Source organism: Geotrypetes seraphini, chromosome 10 (genome assembly GCF_902459505.1).
Source record: "Geotrypetes seraphini chromosome 10, aGeoSer1.1, whole genome shotgun sequence".
NCBI classification, from domain to species: Eukaryota; Metazoa; Chordata; class Amphibia; order Gymnophiona; family Dermophiidae; genus Geotrypetes; species Geotrypetes seraphini.
The window spans coordinates 14,032,279-14,057,493 of record NC_047093.1 but is presented as its reverse complement, the minus strand read 5'-3'; the positions used below and the strand labels follow the sequence as shown (position 1 = coordinate 14,057,493).

At 45.6% G+C, this 25,215-nt stretch overlaps 1 protein-coding gene across 2 annotated transcripts in view; it reads right to left on the bottom strand.

Moving 5' to 3' along the window:
* Window positions 1–24,688, bottom strand: part of LOC117367937 (ATP-binding cassette sub-family A member 9-like) — a 174,314-nt gene extending 149,626 nt beyond the window's left edge. Inside the window, exons 1-2 of one of the 2 annotated variants that reach the window (XM_033961056.1) lie at window positions 24,307–24,688; window positions 6,962–7,068 (exon numbers count right to left, since the gene is read on the bottom strand). In XM_033961056.1, coding sequence (XP_033816947.1) covers window positions 6,962–7,066 — 105 coding nt within the window. In that variant the 5' untranslated portion in view covers window positions 7,067–7,068; window positions 24,307–24,688. The remainder of the gene's footprint in view (window positions 1–6,961; window positions 7,069–24,306) is intronic. The other variant, XM_033961057.1, reaches the window with a different exon arrangement.
* Window positions 24,689–25,215: the final 527 nt, after the last annotated feature.

The following is a 25,215-nucleotide window of genomic DNA, read 5'->3' as shown; positions in this document are numbered from 1 at the left end:
AAAATTTGCGGCTGTACTCACTCGAGGAACGTAGGGAGAGAGGGGACATGATCGAGACGTTTAAGTATATTACCGGCCGTATCGAGATGGAAGAAGAGATTCTCTTTCTCAAAGGACCCTCAGCCACAAGAGGGCATCCACTCAAACTCAGGGGCGGGAAATTTCATGGCGACACCAGGAAATATTTCTTCACCGAGAGAGTGGTTGATCCTTGGAACGAGCTCCCGGTGCAGGTGATCGAGGCAAACAGCGTGCAAGAATTTAAGAGCAAACGGGATGCCCATGTGGGATCCCTTAGAGGGTTAAGCCAAGGGAACCTGTCACCAATTCTGGAATCTTGGAGGCTGGATGGTGGCTGGCTAACAGTTGAGCTCCCTCCTTTTAAACAACTATACTTCATCTATTTAATTATAAAATCCTCTAAAAGGACATCAACCAAGCAAAAGAAGCATATGGTATATGTGTTATGAGAAAAGACCAGCTGTAAATTCTAAACATCAGAAGATACTATGAGCTGTTCGCCTGCTCCTGCCTTTTGCCTGCTCTCACCATAACTGACATCTCTAGGGCTCCCAGGCCACCTCTCTTCCTCCGGGGCTCGGCGTGTGAGCGAGCTCAGCCCCCCAGAAGCAGCCGGGAACCCTCCTGAACTGCGGCAGTTGAGCCATTCGCCTGCTCCTGCCTTTTGCCTGCTCTCACCGCAGCTAACATCTCCAGGGCTCCCAGGCCACCTCTCTTCCTCCGGGGCTTGGCGTGTGATCGAGTGCTGCCCCCCTGAAGCAGCCAGAAACCCTCCTGAACAGCAGCAGTTAAGCCGTTCACCTGCTCCCGCCTGTTCCCTGCTCGCACCGCAACTGACACCTCCGGGACTCCCAGGCCTCCTCTCTTCCTCCAGGGCTCGGCGTGTGAGCAAGCTCCGCCCCCTAGAAGCAGCCGAAAACCCTCCTGAACTGCAGTTGTTGAGCCGTTTGCCTACTCCTTTTGCCTGCTCACACCTCGGCTGGCACCTCCAGGACTCCCAGGCCACCTCTCTTCCTCCGGGGCTCGGCGTGAGTGCAAGCTCCGCCCCCCAGTAGCAGCCGGGAACACTCCGCTAGCTTCAGCCATGAATAGGAGCGACCCCCACGACCACCACCGCCACCGGGAGGCCATGATTGGTCCGGACGGCACGATCATCGAGGCGCCGCAAACGGTCAGAGAGGCGCGGGCGGTGCCTGTCCTGAAAGGAGACAGATTCAGCGAATTTGACATGCAGGCGGAAAGAGTGAATATTTTAGACGAGTTGATGACCGGAGACACTGGATTTGGGGCTTCTGGTTTGCTGACAAGGATTGGATGACATCTGGAGAAGTTTCGCAGCCAAAGCAGTGAAGTCATTTCAAGCTGGACTTCAGTCTTGACTGTTTTTGTTTTTTATTTTTCACTTTCTTTTTAGTTTATGATATATTTTAAATCTCATTCATTGTTTTGCCACTTGTTTTTGTTTTTATTTTATTATTTAAATTTCATTTAAGTTTCCCCAGAATTCTATAGTTTCAACGGTTCTCCCTTCTGCTTCTATTTCCTATCTCCCCTCTTTTTTCAACCTTTCAAAGTCCTTTAGATCACAGTTCTTCAACCGCCGGTCCGCGGACCGATGTCGGTCCGCAGAAAATTTCTGCCGGTCCGCGCAGGCCCAGCGAGATCAAGTCGGCAGTTAAATTTCCTGCCGACTGCGGTTCCTCCCGACGGCGGATCCTGCTGATTAATGTTCCTCCCAGCCTCGGGCGATCAAGATAGGCTGCCAACGTCGGGGCCTTCCCTCTCTGAGTCTCGCCTGTTCGGAAACAGGAAGTTGAAACAAAATAGGCGGGACTCAGAGAGTGAAGGTCCCGACGTCGGCAGCGTGTCTTGATCGCCGCCCCTGCCGAGTTGCTGAAGAGGAACGCGGGGAAGTTGAGATTAGACCGGAGAGAGCTGCAGATTCAGGTGCAGGTGGAGGGAGATGGTCAGCGTGTGCAAACAAAATCCTGGGGAGCCTTCACTGTGGCTGTCTCCCCTCCCACCAGCTCTCCAATTTGCCAGCGCAGTGATTTACCGGCAACTTCCTGCAGGCAGGTACCGAGAGCTGCTGGAAGGGGAGGAAGCCACTTTAGGAGGCTGGGAAGGTCTGGAAAAGGGAGAGCTGTTACTGGACTTGAAGGGAGTTAGAAGGAGAGATGCTGCTGGGAGGGGAGGAGGGAAAGGGATGGGAAGAGAGTTAATGTTGGATAGAGGGAGGAGGGAAGGGAGAAGAAGGAGAGATGTTGCTGGGAGGGGAGGAGGGAAAGGGATGGGAAGAGAGTTAATGTTGGATAGAGGAAGAAGGGAAGGGAGAAGAAGGAGAGATGCTGCTGGGAGGGGAGGAGGGAAAGGGATGGGAAGAGAGTTACTGTTGGATAGAGGGAGGAGGGAAGGGAGAAGAAGGAGAGATGCTGCTGGGAGGGGAGGAGGGAAAGGGATGGGAAGAGAGTTACTGTTGGATAGAGGGAGGAGGGAAGGGAGAAGAAGGAGAGATCCTGCTGGGAGGGGAGGAGGGAAAGGGATGGGAAGAGAGTTAATGTTGGATAGAGGGAGGAGGGAAGGGATAAGAAGGAGAGATGCTGCTGGGAGGGGAGGAGGGAAAGGGATGGGAAGAGAGTTACTGTTGGATAGAGGGAGGAGGGAAGGGAGAAGAAGGATAGATGCTGCTGGGAGGGGAGGAGGGAAAGGGATGGGAAGAGAGTTAATGTTGGATAGAGGGAGGAGGGAAGGGAGAAGAAGGAGAGATGCTGCTGGGAGGGAGGAGGGAAAGGGATGGGAAGAGAGTTAATGTTGGATAGAAGGAGGAGGGAAGGGATAAGGAAAAAAAGGAAGGAGGGTAGGGAGAAAGAAAAAAGGAAGGAAACAGCTGGCAGGGAGATTACAGGAGGGGAAGGGGGTCAGGGTGGAATGGAGAGATCAGATGAGAGAAAGGGGAGAGAGAGAAATGAGAAAGTAGAGAGACATTGATGCTGGAAAGGGGGTCAGCAGAGAAATAAAAAAGGGATAAAGATGCTAGATCTGGTGTAAGAGAGATAAAAATGAAGAAGGCAGTGAAGCTGGAATGAATGATGTAGAAAGGAGAGAGGAGGATGGACAAGGAAGAGGGGCATAGAAAGAAGTCAGATACATATGGAAGGGGGAGAGGGCAGACATTGGATGGAACGGGCAGATGCTGGAAGGAAAAGAGTGAAAAGAAGATGAAAGCAGAAACCAGAGACAACAAAAGGTAGAAAAAAATAATTTTATTTCTATTTTGTCATTAGAATATATCAGATTTGAATTATATATCCTGCTAGAGACATAACTGGGGACTGCAGTATTCTGTTAGCATGATATTTCTATGTAGCATTCTATAATAACTTGGCTTGTTCAGTTTTCTTGATAGTAGAGGGGATATATGTGAAGAGGAGGGGAGACAGGGGTTTTGTTGGTCCATGCTCTGTATATTTGTATTTATAAAATCACAATTGTTCAGAATATTGTTTCTTTTTATACTTTAATAAAATACGTTCAATATAAAATCATAATTGCGGCTTGTGCAGATGGGATCAGATGGTTTGCGGGGACCGAGCTCACGGAGATGGGGCGTAAACGGGGTTTTTAAATTTTAGTCCTAGTAGTTTGCCGGTCCACAAAATAATTCTTTTATTTCTGCTGGTCCACGGGTGTAAAAAGGTTGAAGAACACTGCTTTAGATCATTGTAGTCTTATTAGAATGCTTATTTTCTTATTTTTCTCATCTATCTCTATTTTATTTCTTCATTACTCTACTAATTGTCATTTTTCCAGGTACTTTAGTTAGATTGTGAGCCTTCGGGACAGTAAGGGAATTTCTAAGTACCTATTTTACTTATAATTTTAATGCACCCTATTGTCTATTTTCTGTAAACCGCTTAGAATCCTAACGGAGTTTAGCGGTATATAAGAAATAAATTACATTACATTACCAGGAGTGGGATCCCTAGGATAGTAGACTTGGGGGTGGGTCAGTAGAGTGGGAAGACCTGATGGGCTATGGCCCTTATCTGCCGTCATCTTCTATGTTTCTATGTTTCTATGGTGTACAAGGCACAAGATCTTTATTGGAGATAATTCAATGTAGCAATCCAAATAGCGGTTCTCCTATGTGAAGAGACAGGACCCGACACGGTCCATGTTTCGGACAACACTCCTTCCTCAGGGGTCCGGGATATTATGGTACACACCCGTAAAGAACTGAAAAGGCCAGGCGACGCGGAGCTCCTGCCCTGCTGCAACTCGCTTTTGGTTCTCTGTGTGTGCGCAGCGTAACCTCCCGGACCCCTGAGGAAGGAGTGCTTTCGGTTCCTGTCTCTTCACATAGGAGAACCACTATTTGGATTCCTACATTACTACTACTACTACTACTACTATTAACTATTTCTATAGCGCTACCAGGAGAACGCAGCACTACACAGAGTCACAAAGAGTAAGAAAACAGTCCCTGCTCAAAAGAGCTTACAATCTAAATAGGCAAGACAGACAAACAGGATGTCATGGATACAGATAAGGGGAAGGGTTAATCTTCTGGCTGGGTTGGAGGGCAGAGGGGAGTACAGGACAATCAAGCCATTGTGACATCACAGAGGAGGTTGGCTCTTATTGGTGGAAGAAGCATTATGACATCACAAGCTCCACTCTGCTTCGCAAAGACAAACAGGATGTCATGAATACAGTTAAGGGGAAGGGTTAATCTGCTGGCTGGGTTGGAGGGCATAGGGGAGTACAGGACAATCAAGCCATTGTGACATCACTGACGAGGTTGGCTCTTATTGGTGGAATGAGGCATTATGACATCACAAGCTCAGTTCTGCTTCCCAAAGATTGAAACTCTTCACACTACTACTATGAATTATTTCTATAGCGTTACCAGATGCACATAGCGCTGTACAGAGTCACAAAGAAGACAGTCCCTGCTCTAAAGAGCTTACAATCTAAACAGACAAGACAGACAAACAGGATGTCATGGATACAGTTAAGGGGAACGGTTAATATGCTGGCTGGGTTGGTGGGCAGTGGGGAGTATGGTTATGGATTGAAAGCTATATCAAAAAGGTGGGTTTTCAGTCTGCTTTTAAACAAGGGAAGGGGTTTGACGGACAAACTTGGGCGATTTATTCCAGGCTTAAGGGGCAGCTAGATGAAAGGAACAAAGTCTGGAATTGGCAGTGGAGGAGAAGGGTAACGCTAAGAGCAGCTTATCTGAGGTACAGAGTTCTCTGGGAGGTGTATAAGGAGAGATATTGAGGGGCAGCAGAATGAACCCACTTGTGTATTTTTACCAGTAAAGATCTTGTGCCTTTTACACCATATCTGCAGTTTTCACCCTTGTTTGACTCTCTGCTGCAGATCTGTTGGATCAGTTTTTTTTGTTTTGCCCTAACTACGCCTAAATTTTAGGCGCCGATCTACATGGTTGCCAATCAACGGCTAGGTGCCCTTTATAGAATAAGATTTATGCATCGCTAGGCGTCCTGGAGGTAGGCACCAGTACATTACGCCGGTTCATAGTCGAAAACGCGCAGGACAATCGAGCGCCGACAATACAGCGCAGACAATCGCGTGCAGGATATCAGCGCGCTGGACTTAAACTTAATTTTAAAGTGCTCCGAGGGGGGGGGGGGTTTGGGGAGGGAACCCCCGCAGTTAAGTTAGTACTGTTTGCACTGCCATTGGGTGGGAGTATTGGGGGGGAACCCCCATTATAGAGGGAAGAGGGGTTTTCCCTTTTTTAGGGAAAAACACCAATCTGTAATGTGGGGGGGGTTCCCCCACACACACCCCTCCTCAATGATAGCGGCAACAGTACTAACTTAAGTGTGGGGGAGGGGTTTTCCCTCCCACACCCCCTCAGACCACTTTAAAATTAAGTTTAAGTCTGGCGCACTGATATCCTGCGCGCGATTGTCTGCTCTGTATTTTTGGCGCTCGATTGTCTCGCGCGCTTTTGTCTCGTCACCCATTACGCCAGATTTTACAAAGGATGCCTAGGTGTAATACGCCTGCTTTTCAGGCAGGCATCAGTAGGCATCAAAGGGCACCTTGGACGTATTAGGCACTGCCAGGCGCTGTGCGGATATCCACACGTAGGGTCAATTAGCAACTAAAATAAAAAATTTTACATTGGTTTTTAAGGGCATGGTTAATTACCACACCATTTAACCAATTTAAAAAAATAAAATACATTTTGTGCAGATTTAGGTTAGGCGTCGACGATTAGGGCATGTCGCAGCGCCTAACCTAGGCACCGTTTATAGAATCAGAAAATTCATTATAACACGATCCTTCAGTTTCAGAGAGTGACGTAATGCCAATTAAATGATTCTAAACCAATTCTTTTCACTGAAAGTGCAAAGTTGTAATCAGACTGCAGTACAAACCTTCTCCACCGGAGACACTGTTATTCTTTTTTAACATCAAACCCCCTTCTCGCCCGCTGAGCCTAACGAGGGTGAGAGGCGTCCGGGGGAAGAGCACCCCCTTCCCCGTCCCCACTCCCACCCCATCCGCTCCTTCCCCTCCCCCTCCCCCTCCTGCCACGTGTGCATGCCTCTTCTCATCCCCAAACCTTTATAACATCCGCGGTGCCAGCAGCAACCCTGACCCGCGGCTCACGCCAGCATCGGCTATTCCTCTGATCTCGCTTCCTAGACGCGGGTCCAGGACGTGATGACAGAAAAAGAGCCGACGCTGACGCGAGCAGCGGGTTGGGGGTTGCTGCTTGCGTCGCAAACATAATAAAGGTACGGGGAAGGGAAGCGGTGCATGCGTGGTAATGAGGAGGGGCGGAGAGGAGGATGAGAGCTGGTGCCCCTACCAACAGGGGCGCCTGGGGCGGTCCGCCACTCCCTCCCCCCTTACCATTGCCACTGCTCGGCATAGTAAGCTGTACATTACCCACCTGTAAACTTTGCAATTTCATCCGCCATTGTCCCAGGAGATTCTTCCAGAGCAGAGCTGCAGTCTGCTGGCACACACTCGGCTTCCTGTCGCGCTCTCGTACCATCCCTGGAATCAAGAGAATAACAGCGTACCAGAAGCAGCCACGGAAAGGAATCGAGAATGATTAGTAAAATAAGGACATTTAAAACAAAGTTCATATCAGCATTTTGAAAGGGAATTTCTAGCAGGTTTCCCCTGTTTCTGAACAAGCTACAGTTAGAGAATGACACAGAGACAAATTTTTCTCCCTCCCCGCAGGAACTCATTTTCCTGTGTTATCCACGTGAGTTCTTTTCCTGTCCCTGCCCCATTCCTGCAAGCTCCGTCCTCATCTGCACAAGCCTCAAACACCTTAAAATCATAAGCAGCAACATTCTAGAGCTCAGATTGTGATGTCATAATGCCTCATTCTACCAATGCCTAAGCTCCGTCCTCATCTGCACAAGCCTCAAACACTTTAAAATCCTAAGTAGCAATATTCTAGAACTCAAATTGTGATGTCATAATGCCTCATTCCACCAATGCCTAATCCTCAAACACTTTAAAATCCTAAGCAGCAACATTTGAGAGCTCAGATTGTGATGTCATAATGCCTCATTCCACCAATGCCTGAGCTCCGTCCTCATCTGCACAAGCCTCAAACACCTTAAAATCATAAGCAGCAACATTCTAGAGCTCAGATTGTGATGTCATAATGCCTCATTCCACCAATGCCTGAGCTCTGTCCTCATCTGCACAAGCCTCAAACACTTTAAAATCATAAGTAGCAACATTCTAGAGCTCAGACTGTGATGTCATAATACCTCATTCCACCAATGCCTAAGCTCCGTCCTCATCTGCACAAGCCTCAAACACCTTAAAATCATAAGCAGCAACATTCAAGAGCTCAGATTGTGATGTCATAATGCCTCATTCTACCAATGCCTAAGCTCCGTCCTCATCTGCACAAGCCTCAAACACTTTAAAATCCTAAGTAGCAATATTCTAGAACTCAAATTGTGATGTCATAATGCCTCATTCCACCAATGCCTAAGCTCCGTCCTCATCTGCACAAGCCTCAAACACTTTAAAATCCTAAGCAGCAACATTCTAGAGCTCAGACTGTGATGTCATAATGCCTCATTCCACCAATGCCTAAGCTCCGTCCTCATCTGCACAAGCCTCAAACACCTTAAAATCATAAGCAGCAACATTCTAGAGCTCAGATTGTGATGTCATAATGCCTCATTCTACCAATGCCTAAGCTCCGTCCTCATCTGCAAAAGCCTCAAACACTTTAAAATCCTAAGCAGCAACATTCTAGAGCTCAGACTGTGATGTCATAATGCCTTTTTCCACCAATGCCTAAGCTCCGTCCTCATCTGCACAAGCCTCAAACTCTTTAAAATCACAAGTGTCCGAGGCTTGTGTGGTTAAGGCAGAGCTTACAGGAATTGGGCAGGGACAGGAACAGCGACAAAACTCAAGGGGAAATTGAGTTCTTGCGGGGACGGGGACAAGTTTGTCCCCGTGTCATTCTCTACTTCAGATGGCTCGGCCAAAGAGTACCAAAATAACACAACAAAAAAATCACCAAAACCTTCCACAGGAAAACAGAGAAACCGAACAATAAGCAAAGCCGTGGAACCGATGCTCTTGTTGTAAGAATTTATTAAAAGTCTTCACAAGAAAAAGGATGTAGTTCAATAAAAAAAAGTCTTCAAAAATAGTTACAATTTATTGATTTATATCCCGCCTTCTCGTACAAAGCGGGTTCCAAAACGTACATCCATAATATTATCACATCACATACAATTAAATCTAACAAACAAAACATTTCAGTGACCAGCGCCTACAAATATATTAAAGCTTCAATTCCCATATTTCATCTTACAAAACAATACTTTTTCAGTAGTTTCTTAAAATTGCATAAATTTCCCTGCTCCTGAATGTATAGAGGGATCTCATTCCATACCTATGGGCCTCTACACAAACACAAAAATCAGGGGAACAAGAAAACCACAAGCAAAAGTGCCAAAAATGAAAAGAATGGAATTCTCCAAAGATGAATGATGTACATAAAAAATAGTGTCCACAAACTTATCTGTGAATATGCAAATCTTTATTCTTCAAATATCGGCATAGTCCAATCAATGATTCAATGACTCGAAATGTACATGTTTCGGCCAACAGGCCTGCCTCAGGAGTCTTGAGAATCACAGAAAAAATTAATTGCTGCGTAAAACGTAGACGCTATTAATATTCCAATAAGATCTGGAAAAATCTGATATGAAGCCTCCTCAGATCTAAAAAAACAACTCTTGGCGTCTCACGTGCATAACTGATACATCCATAATATTATCAAATCACATACAATTAAATCTAACAAACAAAACAGTGACCAGTGCCTACAAATATATTAAAGCTTCAATTCCCTTATTTCATCTTACAAAACAATACTTTTTCAGTCATTTCTTAAAATTGCATAAATTTCCCTGCTCCTGGATGTATAGAGGGATCTCATTCCATGCCTGTGGGCCTCTACACGACAACATACCTGCCCTTGACACCTGCAAACGCAAGTGTTTAATGAGACGATGCAAATCAGCAGGTTAATCCGCATAGAATGCAGCAACGAGAGTGGCGTGGACTTTTAACAAACTCTTACATCAAGAGCAACAGTCCCGCAGCTTTGCTTTTCGTTTGGGCCATCTAATATTCTTGTCTGACTTATGTCTGGCCTCCAAATTTCATTAGGGAAGGTTGTGGGATGGCAAAGAAGCCGAGCGCCTGCAGGGGGGCCGCGGAAGCAGAAAAAGGAAACCGGGGGTGGATTTTAGCTCCAGATGCTAAACAGCTGGAAAGCACAATGAAGAAGAGAATAAGAAAAAGTCCAGAGACAACAAATAGAATCATTTTTCCTTGGCAAAGCAGAATCAGTTTCAGAGCCGGAAAATACTTATTTAGGTAAGGTATTAATTTGAAAGCTCCGAAGCCTTCCAAACTCTCTTGGTGTCCCTTTGCATACTATTCTGCCTGATTAAACTGGGCCAAAGGTCGTTCGTAAACAACAGAAGCACTTTGATATAACCGCTTGACTGTAGGTAAATAGATCTCAAAAGAACAGTCCTTTGACCTTTGCTATTGATCCATGGTTAAGCAGAAAATGACACAGCAAATAAAGACCAAACCGGGTCAACCAATCTGTCCACCAACAATTTCACTGATTTGCGTAGACACATATTCTGATAAGGAACATTACACACACTCCTTCTTCCTCTATGTTCCTCACTTAACCTTTTCACGTAGTTCCACTCCTTTTGGAGTTGTAACTGTTGCTTTAGTCTTGGGTGGGCGCTTGTCCATGAGTTGGGAATAACAATCTCTTCTTCCATAAGGTTACCTGGAACTCTTTTACCAAGGGATGGGTAGCCTTATACCAAAAGGTGCAAGATACACGAGAGATAAGCATGAGCCACAACACTCAGGGTAGATCTCTCTGGAATTCGTTGCCGGAGAATGTGGTGAAATCAGTTAGCTTAGCAGGGTTTACAAAAAGGTTTGGCTAATTTCCTAAACGAGAAGTCCATGGGCCATTATTGAGATGGCCTTGGGAAATTCACTGCTTATTCCTAGACTAAGCAGCATAAAATCTGTTTTGCTTCTTGGGATCTAGCTAGGTACTTGGGTCCTGGGTTGGCAACAGGATATTGGACTTGATGGGCCTTCGGTCTGTCCCAGTACGGCAATTCTTATGTGAGCCAAGTATAGGACAATAAAGCCATTGTGACATCACTGCTGAGGTTGGCTCTTAGGCATTGGTGGAGTGAGGCATAATGACATCACAATCTCAGCTCTGGAATGTTGTTGCTCTTTGGGTTCCTGACAGGTACTTTCATCTAGCTGCCCCCTAGGCCTGGAATAAATTACCTGAGTTTGTCCGTCAAGCCCCTTCCCTTGTTTAAAAGCAAACTGAAAACCCACCTTTTTTTATATAGCTTTCAATTCTTAATCCTACTCCTCTGCCCTCCAGCCCAGACAGCTAATTAACTGTTCCCTTTAACTGTATCCATGACATCTGTTTGTCTGTCTTGTTTGTTTGTCTGTCTTGCCTGTTTAGATTGTAAGCTCTTTCGAGCAGGGACTGTTTTCTTACTCGTTGCAACTCTGTACAGCACTGTGTACATCTGGTAGCGCTATAGAAATAACTAACAATCCAAATAGTGGTTCCCACAGGTTCTTCAAGCAGGGTGTAGCTAGAGGTGGTTGCCATAACCGAGTTCCTCAATCCCTGAAAAGTGTCCAGTGAAAACCAAACCATCTTTGTGATTTGATTTGGTTTTCACTGGACACTATGTTTCTATGATTGACCAGCCAAAATAAGTAACGCACAGAAACATGAAGTATAAAGAGTGGGGATGTGATTCAACAGGGAAAGATTTGATGGACGGCAATCAGAGGCATCTAAGCAACGAGTGGTTGGAAAGATAACCCTCTTCTGATCAAGTGGTCAACATGTGTTAAAATTAGCTTCTTATGCCGTTATGTATGGTATTTGTATAGGGAAAAGTCTCCTTATCTCAAGAAAGATAGAGCGGCACTAAAAAAGGTTCAAAGAAGAGCGACCAAGATGGTAAAGGGGATGGAACTCCTCTCGTATGAGGAGAGACTAAAGAGGTTAGGGCTCTTCAGCTTGGAAAAGAGACGGCTGAGGGGAGATAGGATTGAAGCCTACAAAATCCTGAGTGGAGTAGAACGGGTACAAGTGGATCGATTTTTCGCACCGTCAAAAATGATGAAGACTAGGGGGACACTCGATGAAGTTACAGGAAAATACTTTTAAAACCAATAGGATGAAATTTTTTTTCACTCAGAGAATAGTTAGGCTTTGCTACGCATTACCAGAGGTTGTGGTAAGAGCGGATAGCGTAGCTGGTTTTAAGAAAGGTCTGGACAAGTTCCTGGAGGAAAAGTCCAAAGTCTGTTATTAAGACATAAGGGAAGCCTCTGTGTGGGGGTGTGATGAGGCTCATTAGGGGGTGTAATGTAATGTAAACTGTATGTTTAATAATAAAAGAGGGGAGAATTGTAAAGATATTAATAATATTATAATTAAAAGTAGATTTTATAACTGAATTGATTTTGTAAAACAGCTTTTATAGTGTGTTTCAATGAATATTCATGAGATCTATTTGCATACACTGCCTCCATTGTATGCAAATAGATCTCATGCATAATCATTGCCTTAAGAAGCTATTCTCTCATTTTATTCTATTTTAATTCTCAAACGTCAATTTAATGCAGGTTAATATAAAATTTCTGTTTCTTGGATACAGAGAAGGCCTTTGATCGTGTAGAATGGACTTTCATGTATCAAGCAATGGATTGGTCTGGTATAGGATCCGGATTTATTCAAATGATTCAAACCTTGTATAGTTCCCCTTCTGCCAGATTATGTATTAATAATACATTTTCAGAGGGTTTTGTCTGAAGAGGGGAGTTAGACAAGGGTGTCCCTTATCTCCTTTGCTTTTTGATATTGTTCTGGAATCCTTGTTGTTGGCCATTCAGCAGGCAAAGGAGATACAGGGAATTCCATATGCAGGTCGGGATTATAAGGTTTCAGCCTATTCAGATGATATTTTGCTTCATTTGAAGAATCCCGAGTCTACCATCCCGCAAATCAGAGGTTCTTCCACTAAATGTGCATTGTGTAAAAGTTTTATTTGATCCCTTCCCATTCCTATGGAAGGAAGAAGGAATAAAATATTTGGGTATTATGATTCAAAAAACTTTGGAGGACACAATGACAGTAAATGAAAAATCTTTATTGCTGAAAGTCAAAGAAATGTGTGAGCATTGGAACCCACTACATCTTTCTTGGCGGGGGAAGAGTCCAAACCACCAAAATGATGATTTTGCCTGTGGTTTGTTACCAAATGAGTATGTTGCCGGTTTATTTTCAAAGTTCATTTTATAAGAAATTAAATGGGGTTCTTACAAAATTTATTTGGCTGGGTAAAACTGCTAGAATAGCCGTGGAGGGGCATAATAGAAAGGAATGTCTAAGTCCATTTTCGTCCAAGTCGCAAGTCATCCAAAGTAAAAAACAGGCTTAATTTTTTTCATTTCGAAAATCGTCCAAATATACGTACTGCCGATCTGATCGTCCAAGTTGCTAAATCATCCAAAAACGCCTAGAATAAGCCCTGTTGGACATGGGAAGGGTCTGCAAAGTGATGGACTGAACACCCAGACATGGCACCTAAATAATGGGGTACCTTACAGGGCACTGCTGTGAACTTCACAAAAAGGGTGCCATGTCTCCTCCTCACTACAGCTCCCTTATAGGTCATGGTGAGCCCTCCAGAACACCTCCAGAATCCCCTAGACCCACTTATCTACCAGTCCAATAGCCCTTATGGCTGCAGGAGCCACTTACATGCCAGTAAAAAAGGGTTTGGGGGTGTATAGGGGAGTGCTCATGTTTCAATATCAATGCAGTGATTACAGGGGCTTATGGGCATGGCTCCCCGTGTCATTCTCTAGTCCTCCTCTCTATGGGTCCCTAACCCATCCCAAGACGGCTTAAGACGCCTCTGTGCAGCACGCCTCTGTGCAGCACGACTAGGCTTTCCTATGCCAGGCTCCCAGGTGATGATGTTCTGGAGGCACAATTTTCAAGTTGTGATTAATATTTTTATGGGGGGGTGGGGGGTCGTGACTTAGACCATGTTTTAAATGGTCTAAGTCACAACGTCCAAGTTCCGTTGATCCTAGGCTGTATAACTTTCAGTTATACATGCTGTACGACTAAGTCTAAGCCGGCCCATGTCCCGCCCAACTCCCGTCCTCGGCACTCCTCATGAAACACCCAGTTTAACTATGGTCGTTCAGTGGCACTATGAAGACCTAAGTCATTTATAAATACGTCCAAAACCCATTTTCATTATCGGCACTTGGACATATTTTGACAATGTTCATCCAAGTGCCGACTTAGGCCGGTTTTTGAACGTTTTCTCTTTCCAATTTTGGCGGGTGAGGTAAATTTTACAAATTTTTATAGATATCATCAAGCTTTCATTATACGTCAGGGTATGTATTGGATCCTTCCTGAACTCATGGAACATTTTCCGGATTGGCTGATTTTAGAAAGTCACCTTTTGTCCCCATTACGTTTGTGCCATATCTTGAGTATCAAGTTACCTAAAACAGTGTTCTTCAACAGCTGGTCCGTGGACAGGTGCTGGTCCGCAGAAATTTTCTGCCGGTCCAAGGGCAAGACAGTGCTCTTCAGCTGCTGGTCCACAATGCGATCAACGTGGCATCTTTGGGCTGGCTCCCCGAGTGCTGCAGTGCACAAAGCCGTGGGAAAAGCCGTGGGACGCAGTACCTGCGTCCTGCGCCTGAACCAGAAGCCTTGGCTTCCAGATGAGGCGCGGGACGCGCGCGAGGAGCCGCTGCCCACAGCTTTGTGCAATGCAGCACTCAAGGAGCCGACCCGAAGACACCGGGTTGATCGCACCGTGGACTGGCCCAAAAATAACATAGGGGGGGAAGGGGGGCAGGCCAGAAGGCAAGGCACATGGAGGGAGAAAGACAACAACGGTAGAGGGAATGCTTTTATTTTTTTTATTTAGTGATTGATTTGTCTGTTCAGGGAGAAATGCATTTGTTTCTTTTCCTCTGGGGTTGTACTGCATGCAGAGTCTTGCACCTTATATGAGTACTTTTAGTTTTTGGTCCCGTATTTGCATGGGGTTATCTGAGTTCTGGTAGGAATGAATATTGAGAAGCATACAATGTGCTTTGTGTAGTTTAATTTTGTGGTTAACCATTATGTGTTGTTAATACAATTATATTGTGTGTATATATGAAAAATGAATGGAAAAAATGGTGTTACAATTAGTACTGTTATGGGGGCGGAGTCTGGGGTGGAGATTGGGTGGAGATGGGCGGGGTCTGGCCCCCGACTTAGCCTAGTGTTCTTCAACTGCTGGTCCACAAAATACTTATTTTATTTCCACCAGTCCATAGGTGTCAAAAGGTTGAAGAACACTGACCTAGAACATACAAGGACAATAGTATTCTTTGTACCACCAAGAATACCTTAAAGTTTATCAATAATTTAACACCTAATACAATACAACAATCCACGTGTCAGTCTATATGATTAAACTCCAAGATACAAATCGGCGAGTCTAAGATCCTCTGGAAGCATTGGCAGAAAAGGGCCACGACCCAACAAGTCTGCCCACTCTAATGACTCACCCCCTAATTTCTTCCTTGAAGTGATCCCACATGCTTATCCCATTTTCTCTTAAAATCCAGCAAGCTGCTGGCCTCAATTACCTGCAGTGGAAGACCATTCCAATGATCAACCACCCTTTCGGTGAAGAAGTACTTCCTGGTATCACTATGAAATCTCCCATCCCTGAGTTTCAACGGATGTCCTTTTGTCGCCGTAGGTCCTTTAAGAAAAAAAGATATCCTCTTCTACCTCAATACGGCCCGTGACATATTTGAACGTCTCAATCATGTCTCCCCTTTCTCTACGTTCCTCGAGTGAGTATAGCTGCAACTTACCCAGCCGTTCCTCATAAGGGAGATCCTTGAGTCCTGAGACCATCCTGGTGGCCATTCGCTGAACCGACTCAATTCTCAGCACATCCTTTTGATAATGTGATCTCCAGAATTGTACACAATATTCCAGATGAGGTCTCACTATGGATCTGTACAACGGCATTATAACTTCGGGCTTCCAGCTGATGAAACTTCTTCGGATACAACCCATCATTTGTCTAGCCTTGGATGAAGCTTTCTCCACTTGATTGGCAGTCTTCATGTCTTCACTAATGATCACTCCCAAGTCTCGTTCTGCTGCAGTTCTTGCTAAGGTCTCACCATTTAGGGTGTAAGTTCTGCATGGATTTCTGCTGCCAAGGTACATGACCTTACTCTTTTTGGCATTAAAACTTAGTTGCCAAGTTGAAGACCAATGTTCCAGTAAGAGTAAGTCTTGTGGCAAACAGTCGGGCACTGTGCTTTTGCCTACTATGTTGCATAGTTTGGCGTCATCGGCGAATAATGTAGTTTTACCTCGAAGCCCCTGAGCCAGGTCCCTTACGAAGATATTAAATAGGATCGGATCCAAGACCAAGCCCTGCGGCACTCCACTGATCACTTCTGACATTTCGGAGAGAGTACCGTTCACCACCACCCTCTGAAATCTACCTCTGAGCCAGTCTTTTACCCATGCAGTTAATGTTTCTCCTAATCCCATCAAACTCATCTTGCTCAATAACCTGCGGTGTGGGACACTATCAAAAGCCTTACTGAAGTCCAAGTACACGACATCCAGGGACTCCCCCATATCCATCTTTTTCGTTACCCAGTCAAAGAAGCTGATCAGATTGGATTGGCAGGAACTTCCCTTTGTAAATCCATATTGATGGGGATCTCGTAGATTCTTATCATTCAGGATCGTATCTAATTTGTGTTTGATTAGTGTTTCCATAATTTTACTCACTATCAATGTGAGACTCACCGGTCTGTAATTTGCAGCCTCCATCCTGCATCCCTTTTTGTGGAGTGGAATGACGTTAGCTGTTTTCCAGTCCAATGGGACTCTTCTTGTACTTAGGGAAAGATTGAAGAGTGTGGATAACGGTTCCACCAGGACATCTCTCAACTCCCTAAGCACCCTGGGATGTAGTTTGTCTGGTCTCATGGCTTTGTTCACTTTGAGCTTTGAAAGTTCATAGTAGACGCTGCTGGATGTAAACTCAAAATCTCGAAACCGGTCTTCCGAGCTTTCCCTTGTCTGCAGCTGCAGACCGGATCCCGGTGCCTCGCAGGTAAAGACTGAGCAGAAGTATTCATTTAGTAGTTCGGCTTTATCGGAGTCCGATTCTACATAATTCTCGTCTGGTTTCCTAAGGCGCACTATCCCATCTGTGTTCCTTTTTCTGTCACTAATATACCTGAAGAAGGATTTATCCCCATTTTTAATGTTCTTTGCTAGATTCTCTTCCATCCGGAGTTTGGCCTCTCTGACTGCTGTTTTGACAGCTCTAGACTTGGCCAGATAGTCTTCCCTAATCTCTCGTTTTCCTGATTGTTTGCAGAAGATAAATGTTCTTTTCTTCTTTTTTACGAGGTCCGAGATCTCCGCAGAGAACCACTGAGGTCCTCCGCTGTTTACTTACTGTTTTTATATAGAGGTTGGTTTCTTCATGTAGGGTAGATTTCAGAGCTGACCACATTACCTCTACATTATCTGTTGCGGCCTGGTTTTGCAGTGCCCGATAGACGAAATCATCCATGCTTTTGAAGTTAGTGCCCTTAAAGTTGAGGACCTTTGTGGATGTGTTAGATCTAGTGAATCCTTTCCTGAGGTGAAACCACACCATGTTGTGGTCACTGGAGGCCAACGTATCGCCTACCGAAACCTCTGTGACACTTTCTCCGTTGGTGAGTACCAGGTCCAGTATCGCCTGATCCCTAGTGGGCTCCAATACCATCTGTTTGAGTTGTGCTCCCTTTATGGAGGTTAGTAGCCTTCTGCTGCCGCTGGTCGTAGTGGAAAGTTTGTTCCAATCTGCATCAGGCATATTGAAGTCCCCTAACAACACCGTGTCTCCACGCAGAGTGATGGTCTCTATGTCTTCGATTAATTCTATATCTATGTTTTCCTGTTGTCTTGGAGGTCTGTATACAACACCAAGATACAGGCATTTGTCATTCCACCTGGCTAGGTTCACCCAAAGGGATTCCCCGGTGTACTTGACGTCTGCGATCCTGGTAACTGATGTCCTCTTTCGTGTATAGTGCTATCCCTACTCCTGTTTTGCCCTCTCTGTCTCAATGAAGTAAGTTGTATCTCGGTATAGCCATATCCTACCATGGGACTCCGTGAACCAGATCTCGGATATTGCTACCACATCTAGGTCGGTGTTCCTCATTTCCGTTTCCAATTCCAGAATTTTATTGCCTAAACAGTGGGCATTAACGTACATAGCCCTCTATACTTTATGTTTGCTCAGTCTCCGTGGCGATTTTCCCGTCTGAGTTAGTGTGGTTCATACAGTACTGTTTGCCATATGTGTACTTACCTCAGACTCAGAAATGGAGTGGCAGGTTGCCCCACCAGGATGGTTACTTACCACACCAGTATGTGAGTGGGTACCCTCCCCCAACTTACCTAGTTTAAAGCCCTATGAAGCAGGCGGGCTAGTCGGTGTCCAAAGACGTTCTTACCCCTTCTGGTCAGGTGGAGCCCGTCTGGTCCCTGTAGTCCTAGTAGTGCATCTCCATGGTTCAGGAATCCGAAGTTCATCTCTTTGCACCATCCGTGTAGCCACTCGTTTGTCCTCTGGATACGATCTTCCCTGGCTCTTCTCTTACCTCTCACTGGAAGGATCGAGGAGAAGACCAACTGCACTTCCATCCACCTCAGCTTCTCACCCAGTGCTCTAAAATCTTCAGTTATTTTCTCTGGGGTGTTCCTGGCAGTGTCGTTCGTTCCGACGTGGATGAGAAGCATGGGGAAGTGGTCTTGGGGCTTGATAAGTCTTTCTAAGCAGGCGGTCACATCCCAGATCCTGGCTCCTGGTGGACAACAAACCTCTCTGGATTGCATATCTGGTCTACAAATTGGTCCCTCGGTGCCTCTCAGCAGGGAGTTCCCAAAGACTACCACTCTGTGCTTCTTCGGGGGGAGCTGATCCGTTGCCCCCGGAACCGGAGCCATCTGTTGGACAACTTCCTGTGCTTCACAGGCAGATCCTTCCTTCACTGGCAGGAATCTGTTCCTCAAGGTGATTTGTGGGGTCGATGTAAAACTGCCCTGTTTGCAAGAAAAAGAAGAAGAAGAGGAAGATCTTCTGTGATTGCCTGTAGAGGAGGTTACCAGCTGCCAGGAGTCAGCGTCTCTAGCCTCTTCCTGTATCCCAATTGTTGGTTTCATAGTTGTAGGTTTGGTTGGTTTGGGCATCTCGAGGATGGTCTTGTCTTGCGCCTGCTCGGTGATTTGTGATAGCTCCTGGATGACTCCATTGATGAAGGTCTCATCTTCCCGGATGCTTCTCAGGCGCTTCACCTCTTTCCTTATACGTACTTCAGATGATGTGTCATCAAATGGGAAACTGCTTGATTTTTTCACAACTGCAACAATCATTCGGCATTACAAAGTCTCAAGCATATAAGTGGTTGCAGTTGAAGCAGGCCATTCAGAAGGGGTTCCCTGATTGGCGAAATTTAAATAATCAGTATAGCTTGCGGGCCTATGCTTCCAGACAGATTTGCTGGGGCATCAGGCCGCCAAGTGGTATAAATTAATATTGGAATATTTGAACAAAAAAAAACAAAAACTAGCTTAAAGGATATTTTGGAGCATCGAGATAAAGCAGCAGATTTCTGCTACTCAATGGCTACAGATTTCGACTTGGAGGATGAGGTGTACGGCATCAGCATTTATGAGACAAACTTGGTTTTGTTTTGTTTTTTGTTACACAGAATTTTTGGGACCCCCAGTTCATTTGCAAAAGTTAGATAGTTCAAAGTCTAAGAGATGCTGGCGCTGTCATCTTGATGTAGGGACCATCTGGATCATCTGTTGTTCTATTGTCCCTTGATACTCAACTTTTGGAGATCAATATGGGGACAAATTAATTTGAAATTGGAATCTTTGATTCCGTTATGCTATGAGATGGTAATCTGTGGGACATTATTGAAAACTAAACCCCCATTATATAAAAGCAGACTCCTAATTATTATGACAGGGATTGCCATGCAGATGATTACCAAAAATTGGAAAAACTGGGACAGGCTTAACTTTTCCTTTTGGTGGGAGACTTCGGGCTCCTTTTACTAAGGTGCGCTAGTGTTTTTAGTGCATGCAGGAAATTACCATGCGCTAAGCGGAAAAACTAAGGTCTAGCGTGCGGGGCAATGTAGCGCGTGCCATTCCGCGCGTTAAAGCCCTAACGCAGCTTAGTAAAAGGAGCCCTTTATGTTTACGTGATAAATTTTGAAAAAATGAAATCCGATATATTAGGTCATTATCAATTTTTATAAATCAGTATGTTAACCAATCAATGAACTGATAAGAGAAATGACAATTATGAACAGCCAATAGAAATTAAGAACATAATATGTACTAACGTGGTCTCAAGATGTCTAGAATGTATAAAAAGGCAGTCTTTTGAGGACTTAGGGGTCCTTTTATCAAGCTGCGGTAGGGGGGTTTAACGCGCATTAAACCGCCTGCCGCGCTAGGTGTTAGTTTTTTAGCCAGCCGCGGGGGTTAACGTGTGATGAAATGTCCGACACGCTAACCCTGCTAGAGCGGCTTGATAAAAGGACCCCATAGTGGAAGGGAGGGGGGAGAAAGTATATTTTGCATTGATATTGATTGAATGTAAGTGCTCTTTATGATCATATTTGTCTGTAAATTTTAATGCACTTTTGAATGTGGTGTGAAAATTAATAAAGAATTATCAGAAGCTATTCTCTCATTTTATTCTATTTTAATTCTCAATCATCAATTTAATGCATCCGCTATAATAAAACTCTTACTGCACATGCACAGTTCACACTTCGTGATCCCTGCGTCCCTGGTCCGTAGCTCCGTGGCAAAGATGCGCAGTACAGCATGCGAAGCGTGCAGCCAGTTCTCAATTTCATTCTTTTTCATTCCCTCACACTCTCAGCATATCACCAACTTTAGCCTCTTCCCTTCCATCCAGCATGTGTCTTTTTTCTTTATTCACTTCCTCCATCCAGTATGTGGCCTCATTCTTTACCCCCTTCTATCCAGTGTTTGCCCCCTCTCCTCCATACTTCCATCCGGTATCTTCCCCTCTCTACTGTATCTCCTACTTACTACCATCCAGCCTGTTACCTTCGTCCCACTTTCATCCATTGTCTCATCCCCCTCTCTCTCCCCCCACTTCCATCCAGTCTCCGTCCTATCTCTCTCCTCCCCACTTCCATCCAGCATTTGCCCCCTCTCTCTCTCTCCCTCCACCCCACTTCCAGCCAGCGTCTGCCCCCTCTGTGTCTTCTCCCCACTTCCATCCAGCAACTGCCCGCTCTCTCTCTCCCTCCACCCCACTTCCATCCAGCATCTGGCCCCTTTTCTCTCTCTCACTGCACTCCACTTTAATCTAGTATCCTGCCTTTCTCCCTACACCCCACTTCAATCCAGTGTTCTGCCCCCTCTCTCTGCTTCCCACTTCCACCCAGCGACTGCCCCTTTCGCTTTCCTCCCCACTTCCATCCAGCATCTGGCCCCTTCTCTCTCTCCCTCCACCCCACTTCCATCCAGTGACTACCCCCTTCTCTTTCTCTCCCTCCACACAATTTCTGTCCAGTGGCTGCCTCCTTCTTTCTCTTTCTCTCTCTCTCCCCCTCTACCTCACTTTCATCCAGTATCTGCCCCTTTCTCTCACTTTCATTCTACTTCACTTTTGTCTAGTATCCTGCCCCTTTCTCTTTTTCTCCCTATACCCCTCTTCAAACCATATCACCTCTCCACCACTGTACCTGCTGCTTTCCAGAGCCACCACCAGTAGCAAACTGAAATCCAGCCATTGCGTGATCTTTCTGCACCTACTGGTCACTGCTGTCTCCGCCCCGGAACAAGGAAGTAAAGTCAAAGGGGGGTGAACCAGCAGCTGCTGGTAGGTGTAGGAAGGTCACGCAATGGCTGGTTTTCAGTTTGCTGCTGCCACTGCTACAAGTTAGGAAAACAGCAGCAGTACAGTATGCTAGAGGTTCTGGTGTGCTCCACCTTTCCATGTCCATCTCTCCTCTCCCTCCTCTGCTCTTCGAGTCATCCATCTCTCTCACCCCCCTTCTAATCCCTTCCCTGAATCTCTTTCTCTTTCCCTATTTTGCCTTCTCCATCAAATCCACCTTTCCCTCTCCCTATTTTGCCTCCTCCTCATCTATCTCTCCCTACCCCTTCACCATCTCTCTCTTCCACCATCTCTCCCTGACCCCTCTGCCCTCCCCATGTTCATCTTTCCCTCTCCTGCTCCCTCTGTCTTCCTCCAAATCTATCTCTTCCTGTCCCCCTTCTCTCCTTGTTCTCCTTCTACCCCCTCTGTCCTCCCTGATGTCCATCTCTCCCTCACAAATCTGACATCTCTTCCTCCCTCCTTCCCTTACCCCATCCCCGAGTCTCACATTTCTCCTTCCTTCCCTCATTTGAGTCCAACATCTCTCCCTACCCAATTCCCTCCCCAAGTCCAATATTGCTCCCGCTGCCTTTTACCCTTCCCCCAGGATAGGCTAGTGGTCAATGCAGTGGACAACACTGGCATAATAAGGAGGGAGAAGCAGACCACCCCAGGTACAACCTTGTCAGGGGCACCAGAATCTCTCCTCTTCCTCCTCCCCCCCGGTACCTCTTTAAATCTTTGCCAATTGTGAGAATCATCTCTTTCCCGCTGCTTGTGCCAGCCTCATCCCTCCCTCTGATGTCACTTCTTGTTCACAGGGACCAGGAACTGACCTCAGAGGAAAGAATGAGGCTGGCCACGAGTAGTGGAGATGCTGACTGCGGCCAGGGAGATTTGAAGAGGTACAGGGGAGAGGGCCATGGGGAAGGGGGACAAGCGAAAAAAGGTGCATGCTGGGGGAAAGCTTGGGGGAATATGGTCTGGCAATTCCAGGTGCCTCTACCCTGGGCACAGTCTTCCTTTGTTGTGCCGCTGGTGGAGTGTAAAGAAGGGAACCCAGGGCCATATTGCAATCTAACTGGAACACTTGTGGTAGAAAGTGTGAGCCCTTTATAAGCCACTAAATACCTCCTGCATCTACATATCCAATAAGTGGCACCTGTAGACTTGAGGGCTATTGTAATTGTACACAGTGAGGTACATTGTTTGGGGGGGGGGGAGGGTTCTGTTTTTGGTACTTTGTGTGTCTAAATCAGTGTGGGAAGGGATAAAATATGGACCTCGCGGATCTAAAACCGCACCTCCTTAAAAATCAGAGGTCCGTGCCACTTGTAGTTAAGTCTCTGGCTCTGACAGACCTCGATGACAATTTAGCGCTGACGGATCCGTCTCAGCATAGGGAGGGAAAAGTATTAGGATCCGTCAGTGCTAAATTGTCATCGAAGTCTGTCAGAGCCAGAAACTAACTACAAGTGGCACGGACCTCAGATTTTTAAGGACGTGCGATTTTAGATCCGCGAGGTCCGTGAGGTCCGCGTTTTACCCCTTTCCAATCAGTGTCTCATAAAGTTTTTTTTTTACCTCTGGCACATTAAACGGAGCAAATGTTTTTTGGGGCACATTATAACTGAAATTATAAAATTGCAAAACCAACCAAAAATTAAAATTTGAGAGTTATTTATTTAAAGTTCTTGAAGCTCTGTATGGGTAACTGTAACAACGGTGTTTGAGTGCAAATTAACTCGTAACACGGCTCAATAGTCAACAAGCAAACACGCATTTCATCATCGACCGTCTACAGTCGCTCTCTTTTTTTAAATTTAATAGGACCAGTCATGTCTAGGCAGTTGTCTCCTTACGCATACAGATGCTCATAACATTGACAGACTTTTGCGTACGCAACGTACATGTCATCTATTCTCGTGTATATTTATGAAGGGAATTTTTTTTTTTTTAAATAAAGTAAAATCCTGGAATCTTTTCGGGGCGCACAGTTTGAGAGACGCTGGTCTAAATCAGTGGTTCCCAACCCTGTCCTGGAGGACCCCCAGGCCAATCGGGTTTTCAGGCTAGCCCTAATGAATATGCATGGAGCAGATTTGCATGCCTGTCACGTCCATTATATGCAAATCTCTCTCATGCATATTCATTAGGGCTAGCTTGAAAACCCGATTGGCCTGGCGGTCCTCCAGGACAGGGTTGGGAAGGGAACCACTGGTCGAAATGCTTTTGAAACCGAGTCCTTTAATATCCTTTAATTTTACCATGATAAATGATTATAACTCCACTTTTTCAGGTTTTTACCCTTTAATCCAAAGTCCCTCCCCACCCCCCATCTTCCTTTCTCGGTTTGTCCATCCATTTCTACCTTTATAAAACAAACTCTCACTCCACATTTGTTACACCATCATAATCCCAATGGAAAGTACCCCTCTGTGGACACTATTAAAAAGTTTGCTCAGTATTTGTGGGATTTAAGCACTCACAGAGCTGGCTCCTATGCCAAGGACATTATGATTGGTTACAATCTAAAAAACAACAACAAAAAAACCCCCCAAACCACATAAAATCAGCTGAGAGCCAACAAAACCAATTCCAAATAAAAGCACTGGGCAAAAGGTGAAAATTCAGGTCTTACCTTTGCTGGGGGAGCTAAGGGTCCCTGAGAAGTGCCTGGTCCCCCTCTCTTCATCCAGCTCCAAAGGGAGATGGGGTGGGTTGGGATTTTTCAGCAGCTTGCTTGCTGCCGAAGTGTTTGCAGCTGCTGGATGCTCCCCCTGCTTCCTCTTTCACTGCAAACTGTCCAAAAGCCAAGGCTCTTCCCCTCTCCCCTCCCCCACTTCGTCGTCCTCTCGGTCAATCGCTTCCTCAGGCTTTTTTTTGGGCTTTTCCTTGCAATGTGCTTTTTTTTTTTCTAGATTCTGCCTTTTGCACCCGGTAGACAGAATGCTTTTCGTTTCTGCTTGAGCGAAGGCTTTTGCTTCTTGGAATTGGGTGGGTTTTTTTTAAAGTCGTTTCTAATTACCAGCAAGTTCACGGTCTTGCACAATCTTGCTCTGGGATTCTCTGTGTTGATGCGATCGAAATTTCTGAAGGACGCTCTCCAGTTACACGTAGATTGATGCATTGCGCGGTGATCTGTAACGTGGGGATCGGGATGTAGCTCCGTGCGTGCTTTAGGGAGTTTGCTCTGCAGGTGCTTAAAAAAAAAAAATCAGTGGGATTTGACTCTTGCTTGCCTTTCGTTGCTGATAAATTGCAGTTTCCACATTTTATTACAGGAGTGACAATGATTTTAGCTTCTCTGGTCCCGAGTCCCCGTGTTTGTGCTCTGTCTAAAGTAAACCCCCCAAAATAAATCAGTCGCTATTGCTTTCATCTTTGGCGGACTGTGAAAACCTGCAGGAAAACCTTAGGAAATTGGAAGATGGGCATCCAGATGGCAGATCAAATTTAGGGCTCCTTTTACGAAGCCGCGTTAGCGGTTTAACGCACGTAATAGCGTGTGCTAAACTGGCCGCAACGCTAGCCGCTACCGCCTCCTATT